Source organism: Sceloporus undulatus, chromosome 1, assembly GCF_019175285.1.
Source record: "Sceloporus undulatus isolate JIND9_A2432 ecotype Alabama chromosome 1, SceUnd_v1.1, whole genome shotgun sequence".
NCBI classification, from domain to species: domain Eukaryota; kingdom Metazoa; phylum Chordata; class Lepidosauria; order Squamata; family Phrynosomatidae; genus Sceloporus; species Sceloporus undulatus.
This window is the reverse complement of record NC_056522.1, coordinates 242,421,269-242,431,882: the sequence shown is the minus strand read 5'-3', so window position 1 is coordinate 242,431,882 and position 10,614 is coordinate 242,421,269. Positions and strand designations below refer to the sequence as shown.

At 39.0% G+C, this 10,614-nt stretch overlaps 2 protein-coding genes and 1 long non-coding RNA gene across 9 annotated transcripts in view; 1 reads left to right on the top strand and 2 right to left on the bottom strand.

Annotated features, from left to right (window-relative positions):
• The window catches only part of EPB41L5 (erythrocyte membrane protein band 4.1 like 5), a 133,640-nt gene extending 129,493 nt beyond the window's left edge, over positions 1-4,147 (top strand). For all 3 annotated transcript variants that reach the window (XM_042469377.1, XM_042469366.1, XM_042469385.1), the window contains exons 25-26: positions 186-319; positions 825-4,147. In XM_042469377.1, coding sequence (XP_042325311.1) covers positions 186-319; positions 825-882 — 192 coding nt within the window. In that variant the 3' untranslated portion in view covers positions 883-4,147. The remainder of the gene's footprint in view (positions 1-185; positions 320-824) is intronic.
• The window catches only part of LOC121931572, a 152,972-nt gene that overhangs the window by 57,571 nt on the left and 84,787 nt on the right, over positions 1-10,614 (bottom strand). The gene's annotated exons all lie outside the window — the stretch shown is intronic.
• Positions 4,829-10,614, bottom strand: part of LOC121931535 (leucine-zipper-like transcriptional regulator 1 homolog) — a 51,375-nt gene continuing 45,589 nt past the window's right edge. For all 5 annotated transcript variants that reach the window (XM_042469432.1, XM_042469413.1, XM_042469441.1 and 2 more), the window contains 3 exons: positions 9,584-9,704; positions 8,826-9,012; positions 4,829-7,955 (listed from right to left, as the gene is read on the bottom strand). In XM_042469432.1, coding sequence (XP_042325366.1) covers positions 7,280-7,955; positions 8,826-9,012; positions 9,584-9,704 — 984 coding nt within the window. In that variant the 3' untranslated portion in view covers positions 4,829-7,279. The remainder of the gene's footprint in view (positions 7,956-8,825; positions 9,013-9,583; positions 9,705-10,614) is intronic.

Below are 10,614 nucleotides of genomic sequence, written 5' to 3'. Positions count from 1 at the left end.
ATATTATTATTATTATTATTATTATTATTATTATTATTATTATTATTATTATTATTGCTATTGATAATATACATTCTTTTGGGGCTGGGAGATAACATGCATTTTGTGAAACAATACACTGGTCTTTTCTCACGTTAATTTGTGTTACTGTGCCAGCTCCCTTTCTTTCTTTTTTTGTTTTGTAGAGTGGACTGGTTTCTAATGGGCCTTTGGGGAATGACATTGCTTTAGCTCTTAAGGCAGCAAAAGGAAGCAGTGAGGCACTCTCAGTCTTAGCTGGCTCTCCACCACCCCTGTACACACCTGAAATCATACCCAGGTAAGGATCTTCTCCTTGCTGCTGCAAAGAATTACTTAAATCTTATTTTACTCTCCTATTAATTATGAGTATGTGTACTTTATTATATATGCTAGTGGAGTCTAATGACTCTTGGCCCATTGTATGGTACATCTTAAAACCGATCATGACTCTTCATTGTGCTTGTCCTTTGTGAAATAATAACTCAAAATTGGCATTGCAGTATTATATGGATGACCATGGCTGCATCTGCACTACAGAAATAATATAGTTTGCACCATAACTGCTATGGCTGGGTGCTATGGCATCTTGGGATTTGTAGTTTTGTGAGATATTCAGCCTTCTCTGTCAGAGATCTAGGGTACCACAACAAAGTGCATTATTTCTGCAGCGCAGATGCAACCCATATCTGGAATTGTTTTGCTTGCTCTCTAGTTTCAGGAGGCAGGAGAAGAGTCTTTTTCCCATTACACCACCCTTTATCTCCTGCCTTGGTTGAATACATAACATGTTATTTTCTTTTCAGTCCTGTTGCTGAAGATGCTACAACAGGGCCAAAGTGTTTACTTACCACTGAACTCTGAGCTTTAGTAAAGTCTCATCTTCATAGCTTCTTCGGCAAGACCTTGGAAAGGACTTTCTTGAAATTAACCAATGCTCTGACCATGGTTAAAAAGAAATGCCTGGGTGTTTTACTGTGGATCCTTTCAACTGGAATTAGAACTTAACTATAGGACGAAGAGCTGCTGGTAAGCCTGAGCATCTCTTCATAAAATACACTGGAACAAGTTCTGATACGTAATGAAATCTATGAGGTTTCCATCCATTAGTATTGCATAGAACACTGCTGATTTATAAATGTAAATAGAAAGTGATTGCTGTGATCAGCCAGTTAACCATTATCTGGCTAAGTTTACTTGCATCCAGTAAATGGAAGGATTAGAATTTCTAAGGCCACCTGCTGGTTGTTGATGTAAGAACAAATATTACTGATGACATTTTTTAAAAAATAGAGCAACCTCTTCTTTTTCTATGTAACCACATTCTCTGATCTTTTTTGTATTGATATCTGACCAATCTTGTTGGCCTTAATCCACTTTCTAGATTCTGTACTTTTTCTCACAATGTAAGGAAGGAACTGAAACACAGGACCACCTTAGCAACTTTTACACCATCTGCAGGTTCCTCTCTCTAGTCTGGACAAGGAAGCAATTTTCTATCAAACATTTATAGCTACAGCCATTTGTATGTGGAACATTTGCACATTCTGTCCCTTTCTGTATAAATTGTGTCTAAAATACTGTAAGATAGGCTATAAGCGTACCTTCTGTGGGGGAGAAATGAAAAGAGAAGGAGATGTTCCTTTGTAGTTTCCCACTGGATGGTGTTTAGACTTGGGAAGAAATAATCTGAAGCTATTAAAGTTCTCTGAATATTTCAGTTTCCATTCTACAAAGTGCATTACACTTGTATTGCAGACATTACATGTTAATGTAACTAATTAATTAGAGTTAATGTCCTTTCTGTGTTCGATCTTAAACTTTTTTTTCAAGTGAGGTTGCAAACGGAATGTGTCTGTACTGATTGGAAAAGCAAAGCATGCCAACAACCCTTCTACCTTCTTTAAATTAACCAGTGACTAGGCATTTAGAGAAAAACATCTCCTTCTGTGCATTAAAGAGCTGGTTGTTTTAGACCAATAGTACAATTTTTCTACCACGAACTCAGGAAATATGCTGTTTAATTGGATGAGTTAAGTGATTTTCAGTTTTAACTCACATGTAGGACTTTTTCTTTGTAATGTAATGTCTGCTTTGAACACAGAGAATAATTAAAACAGTAATGCACAACTAAGACACAGTGGTGATGTCCTAGTCCCAAAATTCACCTCCTGTTATCAAAAGGATGTATGATGCATGAATGCAGTCATTTTCATTGATCCAAAATGGCCTTTACAGTGCAATCACAGTTAATTTAGTGGAAAAGGGATGATTCCAGATGGACAGTTCCTAGTGTCATCAATTGGAAGGTGTTGTGTATCTGTCCCATGTTTTTCTCTTTAATTTTTTTTCTGATAGAAAAAAAGATGGAAGATAAAGAGGAAAAACATGGAAGGATATAACTGGAATAAAATTATATCTTGACCTGCTATAAAATTGATTGTTTGAAGCAGGACCTTTACAGGATAAAAGCTTCATCTGAAAGCACCCCAAGTCAAAAGAAACCTTCTAGTATATTTGCATTGTCACATCTACAAGGGTTGTGTGGGACAAATCCATGGTGTAAATAGCTTGTCCACTCTTGTGTCCCCCAATCCCCATGTCCCCATTTATTGTAGCATACATTGGAGTGCAGCATGTGTATGAGGAGAAAGAAAAATCCAACTGCAAAACGTTTGTTTTACTTCTTTGTAAAGAATTCTAGAGAACTGTAAGCCTAGTCACTTTATAGAATGTTACATGTTGATTTTCTAATTCCTTTGGCTGATGGAAAGGCACAGGATAAGAAGCATAACAATCTATATTAATACTCCATTTAATAGTAAACTATATGATCTCTGTGAAGTGTCAAAATATGCAGTTTCCTATACCCCAATAAATCTGGTCTTGCTTATGGTAGGAAAGGGAATGGAATACAGCCCTTGTTGTCACTCAGTTCAACAAGGCAATGTTCAAACATGCAGTTTGCGTGGTGTAGCCTTCCCCAGTCTATTGTCCTACAGACATATTGGTCCACAACTCCCATCATCCCTGCCTAGCAGGCTGTAAACTATAGGACACTAGGTCAAACACACCTGAAGGAGTTGAGGAAGGCTGTTGGAAGAGATCGGTGAGAACAGGAGTCACAATGAGAAACAGGTAAAGTAACATCTGCAGAGGTGTGGATCTTTAGCCCTCATGTAGTTGCTGAACTATTGTTCCTATCATACCTCATCACTGGCCAGGTTAGCCACTGCTGAAGGGAATTTCAGCTCAGCAGTATTTGGAAGGTCAGATGTTCGCCAGTCCAGGCCTAATAACATCACACTGAAGTTTACACAAACTGATCAAATTGTGTGGCCATACTTAGGCTCACTTCACACATTTATAAAATGGTTGCCCTATTTGCATGCTGAAGGACTAGGTGCCTGCCTTTGTCTACAGCAGATGAAATCATATGCAACAGTTACAACAAATGTGAGGTTCATAGTTGCATAAACTGAGACTCATCCAGATCAGGCATCCATCCACCTTGTACGTTATGTGCAATAGTCAACTAAGGGCTGGTGGGTGCTGTATCCAACATACCTGAAGAAGGCTGGTCCAGGCCTTAGGTTTTTATGGTAATAAATATTGAAATGCTTGGCTCTGTGGTGTGAGTTTTCAGCAAACATTTATCCTCTGCAAGCACATTTCACTTGTTTTGTGTAAAATGAACGGCATTGGGGAAGACACAGTATTCCTCATGTATCATTCTGCAGTGACACTACTGGAACAGCAAGTGTTTTGATTACCAGTTCCTTTTCCCTCTTACTTGCTTCCCATCAACTGGACAAACTTACTTTAAAGTATGCAAGAATTGTTGCGTTAGAGTATCTTGTTAAAGAACCACATCCACTAACTACTGTATTTGTAACTTTTTAAATGATGTAGAGCTTGACAGTTGCTCTAAGTATAACTTATTTTTTTTAAGTATTGTGTACATATTAGATGCACTATGTTTCATGGCTGCAGGTGTATAAACTGTGCTAGAATAACTGCACTGAGCATCTGTATATGGGAACAATAACTGTGAGTTATAGTCCACTTGAAATTGGTCACAGATTATGTTGTAGTCTGTTTCTAAATATAACACAACTGTGCAAAATGACTGGCTCTCTGTGTTCTCCTTATTGAAAAAGATAGATATAGCAAGAGTCTGAAACTTGTTTACAAAAAATACTGGCAAAATCTGCTGCTTCCACGAGTTCCTGTCTGTCTATAAATTTTGTCTTTCGTAGTACTGTTTTTTCTTCTATCAGAATTAAACATCATGGGAGAATTGTGATGGCAGATGTTTATCTGAAAAATGATTTCCAGGTTCAATGCATTTTACCCTCACTTCATTAAAAGGCTGTGGGTGCTAAGGATGGAAGTACATATGGAACCCAAATTCATGTGGCTTGCACAGTTGCAGCAGGTAAGATGCACACTAAATTTACATTAAGCCATTTTCGGCCATTCAAAAACTTAAGTATTGAGAGCAGATGTGGGCCTGTATGCCCACCACCACCAGCAACCCCACTGATGGCAAAGTCTGAAGAAGCACTTACCCATGATCAGGCAGACGGGTTTACTGCCTTTCTTGTCAAGAGATGTAGTAAAGGGTTGGGGTAGGCACATGTTTTGGAGTGCCTGAAGGGAGTTTAACACTCAATCATGCTGCAAGCCATTCAATAAGTATACATTTGTCCTTTTGACAATAATAAATCACTGTTCCTCAACTTTAAATCTTTCATTAAACATTATTTTTGAAGGGTAGTGAATAACATGTACACAAAAATGTTTTAAATTGTTTTTAAAGGGTTTAATATGCTTAAATATATATAAATACAAGGCTGTTCATGAAAGTGTCAATACAGCTAAAGTTGTCACTGCTCTACAGACTAAAGTAGAGCAGTTTAGGATTTGTGAAACTGATAGGCACTGAAGAAAAGACTTTTCCAACTACTGTTGATTTGCCAACTTGTTCTCTGCCAAATGTCAGGAAAGGGCAAGGGATTATTTTCCACCTGACAAAAACACTAAACTCTTCACGCTGAACCCTTCAAAGTTCATTGATGGGAGTGACTGCAGGTCTATCATACCAGAAAAAACACCTTTTGTTGTTGGCCAGCATTACATTCCACTGCTTTAGAAACTGAAAGTCCACTAAGAGCATAACATATTTAGGGTTAGCCATGCTATAAAATACAACAAAATCTCAAATCTACAAAATAGTGATACAGCGATACAACTAAAAACTGTAAAACGCCTCATGCGCTATTCCCTGTTGTTTTTTGCCCTTTGTCCTGGTCCTCACATGGCCAAGAGGAGGAATGGCCTCTGCCTACACTGATATCCTGTCTAGATCATCTTAAAAAAAATAACTAATAGAAGTAATATACAAGACAAAGATTAGAGGTTAGAGTTTATGATCCTGACATCATCATTTTTCTTCTGTATGATTTTTTAAACATCTTTACATGATGATGACGCCAATGAATCTTCAGAAGCTTACATAATATATTTTGTGCCTTTTTAGCTAGCCATATAAAGGTTATCATGGCTTTGTGGAATTTGGGATTCACTACATAAGGCCATAATATTATGCTTTCCTGCACATTTTGAGCCCGCCACATGGAGGGTATCACTGTAGGTCTTGTTTCTACTCCAGTACTTCAGCTGGATGTGCCATGAACATTCCATTTTTTGTTGACAAAACGAGGCACATCTATGGCTTTCCTCTACAGAAACCCCGACTCTGAAAATAGGCATCTCTGTGTGAAACATAACTAGTGATAAGGATGAGTAGTGTTACATTTTGTAAACCGCTTGGATTCCCAGTGATTGGGCGGTATATAAATAAATCCTATTATTATTATTATTATTATTATTATTGTGCAGCATAGCAGACATGATTAGCTATGGGCTGGTAGAGGAGAGGGAGAAGGAGAGATCTTTGGTTTGTACTGTGAGGTTTCCCTTCTTGCAAATAAGGGGAAACTAAGGCTGTATGTGTCTTAAGTATTTAATCACAAAGTGAGTCTTCAAAATATGCACAGGGAATGCAGCTTTACCATCCTTTCTCCTCCCCCCCCCCCACTCCCTAAATGTTTTGTTATGCATAGCTGCATACAGGATACAAAATGCAGACTTAATCTTTTTCTTTGCCCAAAATTTAGAATGTTCATAGAGACTGCAGGAGCTGTGATTAGTTCGTCTGCTTTTTCAAAGTGACTGAAGAAAATAGAGACTTGAGTATTTGCGTTTTTTCTGATTCGTGGAATAGATCCCTGTGAATCCAGTGGGATGACTGTATAAACTTTAAAAAACATACAGTTTGGGATCTAATGTATTCTGCAGGTCTAATGTACAAAGTAAAACATTTCAAGTTTTATGTAACTATTAAATTTTTTGAGGGGAGCGGTAATTTGATGGATTCTCTTGACATAATTTAGGGCCTCAGCATGACTTAATCTGCCCCTGACTATACCATCTGGCCTTTGTGATACTATCAGAAAGAAGAAGCCTTCTCAGTAAGTGGTCAGTTTTGCTTTATGAATTTTAAGAACTATTCACTTATCTTGGAATAGTCCTGTCAAATCTATTTCTAGGAGTCTAAAATTACTTGGAGGTGGAACTTGAACTTCACATGTAAGTCACATCAGTGACTTCAGGGTGAAGTCCACCCTGATTTATATGTCGGGATAGTAGCAGTGTGCCCTATTAGCAAAGAAACTGGAACTTTCAAGCAGGATATCCTCCACTTTAAGTAAACTCAAAGTCTTTGGGCAAGCTGCTACCCTTTGTATCACTAACCTTTTACAACATGGGGATAATACTGACCCACCTTACAGGGTTCTTGTAAGGCTGGCATGCAGAGATAACTTGAAAAGGGCTTTGAACATTCTGAAAGTACTGTATAAATGACAAAATACAGACATTAAATGCAGTAACATTCAGCATGTTCAGTGGAGAATTCTGCATTCAACACTTGTGCTGCTTCATCTGAGTTTGCAGACCCAAACTGGCTCACTGAGAGCAGCTGGACAATGTCTTTCTGTAGTGAGAGACTGCAGGAAGTACAGAATTGTCACTCACAAATACATTCCATTAATGAAGAAATTGATACCAGGATTTCTTGACAAGATGTGTAAACAACTAGAGTGCAAATGGTGTTTCCTGGTTGCTGAGTTTACCAAGACCTGATATGCTTCTGTTCTCCCCCTCTTGGGTTGTGCACACATGCCATTTAAGTGCTTTACAGCTCCATTTGCCAAAATGAAATTGCAGAGGAACTGGACAAAGGTTTACCTCCCAGAAGCAATACAGCAGAGGGCTCCCTAATATCCACACTGCCAGGCTGTGAACACCTGAAGCTTTCTTCTCTCTCTGTCAAGTCAGTGGTGGCAAACTCTTGTTCCCTTGAAAGGCTGAGATATGGGATTCTCCCTTGTCTGGACAATATACCTGGTGCCTGCTTGGCACTCAGCTCTTCATTGGAAGTGGTATGAAATAAGCAGAATCGTGGCTGCTGCTGAGAATGGCAAAAAGTTTTCATTTCTAATTCACTACCATCCTCATTGCTGAATGTTTGATAACTAGGCTCTTGATGATGATTATACTCACAGAAACAGGCATGCTGCTTAGAGATAGCTAGTAGTTTTGAGCAGCCCTTCTCCTTTGGATGCAAGTAGCTGAGTGATGTCCTTGGAGAATCGGCAGTGCCCAAAAACCCAAAGCCAATTCCCACAGTGCAGTGATAAGATTTGGATGAAAGGTCTGTCAGGCTGGCCAGTTTTATCCATATTTGAGAAGGAAAATGGTATTTCCACAGAGTATTGCTTGGCGTGGTATGAAATACTCCTCCACCAAAAACCAGCATGGAATCTTCAAAGATTAAGGCAGAGTGTCCCACCATTTTGGGAGGTCCCTGCCTGGACACAAGGAAACAAAAAGAAGCATAAGCTGAGGGACCTCAGTGTGTATGCAGATGAAAACAGGGTAGGATGTGAAAATTAATTAGCTATCCTTTCTATGCCCTTCAGTAGAATTCCTTCCACATTATGTATTCAGATATCATTAAGCTGTCCACGGGAATGTCTGCACTGCTAGCTATACTGTCTCTTGCATTTTGGGCCATTAGTAATTGTGATGCAATGCTTCTCTGTCAAATACAGTTTTACCATCTGAAAGCACACAACCACTGGGTTTCTAGTTGCACAACTGCCTAGATATAAAGAAACAGTTAAAAACAGCTAAAAGATTACCAACCCTCAACCTGCCATTTGTTCCTTATTTGAAATACGTGTAAATGTGGCCAGCACTATCACCCACTATTCCTGCAGCGCCACATATTAAGGATTTTTGATTTCCCTTTCTCACTCCATCTTGAGCAAGATATATCTGCCACATGTCCATTTTCTGCTTATGTGTGGAGGCCTTTGGATCCCAGTAAATATAAATTCAGTCATGTGATTTGCATTAAAGCATAAACCTCAATCCTCTTCTTAATCCTAACTAGTGTAGACTCACTTAACCAATTCAATTTATGTAAGTATAGAAGCAGGCATTGACAAAGTGGGTCTACTCCAGCTGGGACAACAATCAGGTTTATGCCACAGATTCCACAGTCAACTGATTTCCTTCTCATAGTACAACTGCAGCCCAAGCCACATTCCTAAGAAACAGGCAATGTCTACTGATGGCTACCATCTGCTTGTTTACCTTTCTAATATCAGGCTCAATTTTATTTACTTCACCTACCAAGCTTGCTGAATCAGCTGGTAAAAAAATCTCATATTTACCTCCGTCTGATACAAGACCAGTTGGATGCCATGAAATCCCACTTCCAGAAGTCCTTTTGTTCACTCAATCCCATCAGCCCTCCAAACAAGTACATGCCATTGCCATAAACAGCAGCTGAGTGGCCATGCCGAGGGCCTGGACTGCTGCCACAAGATGGTGCTGGTATAAGGACCCACTGCTTTGTATCTGTAGGAAAAAGATGGTTACACTTAATTGCTACAGAGATGTCAATAAGGCTTTTTTTCTTTTCACTGCACTTTCTTGAATCCCACCTCTATTCCTATCCCATGCTTTGTTCCTATCAGGGCATGAAATGACTGCTTTCTTCTTCCTGCATGGAAATTCATGTGTATTTTCCATAGTGCATGCATTTTTACACACTTTCTTAAAGTGTGCATTTTTATACACATTTCATTATTAACTATAAAGTGTGTTTGTGTACATTTAGCTGTTTCCATTTTTTTCATATCTGCATGAATTTGTAACTATTTTATTTCTGTGAAACCTACCACAGGCTTTACAGGCAAGTGAATTTCTATGGCTCTCACACATATAAAGTCTTGCAAAGTATGAAATGTATAATTTCAGCAAGAATCTCAAAACTACAACATTTCTTTTCCATCCATACTCGACAGCTACAAAAATATCAGCTAATGTCAGTCAGAAACTGTGCTCATTCTGGAAGTCTCAAAGGGTTCTGTACCACAGCTGCCAACCATTATATGGTCATATGTGAATTGCAAACTTTTTAACTTACTAAAACATAAAGTCCAGAATTCTTGGGAAGTACCCTTAATGTCAACGTATCCACCATACATGTACATACTGCCCTTGTAGACAACGGCACTGTGGCCCTTCCGATTAACAGGGGCTGTTCCCTGGATAAAAGAAAGTAGTAACAAAAACACAATTAAAATTTGTAGCCATCCCACACTGACAAGCAGAAACTGATGATGGCTGACCATTGTCAGATATAACTATGATATATGATGATAGAGCTCAATTAGATGATCCTCTTCCTCCCAAAACCTACCTTTTCAGCCCAGCAGTGCAGATCTGGCCATTGGGAAATGATGTCTGTAGTGCTCTCCTGATCATGGGGCAGACTGGGAACAGGCAGCTGGAGACACCCCTCAGGATCCTGCCGCAACTGCTTTTCTGAATGCGCCCCATTACTGAGAAGTGCTACTGACATTACCCAGCACCCTGATCTGCAGCACTTTGGAAACCCTTTGGCTAGGGCACTGACTGGCTGAAAATGTAGATTTTATTTGTTTATTTATTTATTTATTTAGGTATTTATATCCTACCCTTCAGCCCTAATGGCTCTCAAGGTTTTAGGGGTCATATTCAGCCAACAATTTAAACCTGAATCTCAAAAGCATATTCAGGGGTAGCCATGTTGGCTATACAGCAAAATACAATAACATCCACAATCTACAAAACAGTGATACTTTTAATCAGCAAATCAACATGCACAAAAAACATGATTTCGAAGCTCCACTGGCTTCTTCATCAGGCTAAGGTGTTAAGAATTATACAGGAGAAAAAATATATATATAATGATAATGTTAGCCACAGGCTTGCATTTTCTCAAGGTGTTATTAGTGTGTAGTTCTTTGGAGAGATATCTATGTAAATAGGCTTCTCCTCCTGGTCAAGTGGCACTGGGAACAAACCATTCCAAAGTCCAGGAGATAGGAGCTGCATTCCATTAGCAATGCAAAAAGGTACTTCTGAGATCCCAGATGTCTCCAGCCTTTGTGATGGCACAGCCCCTTTTATTAG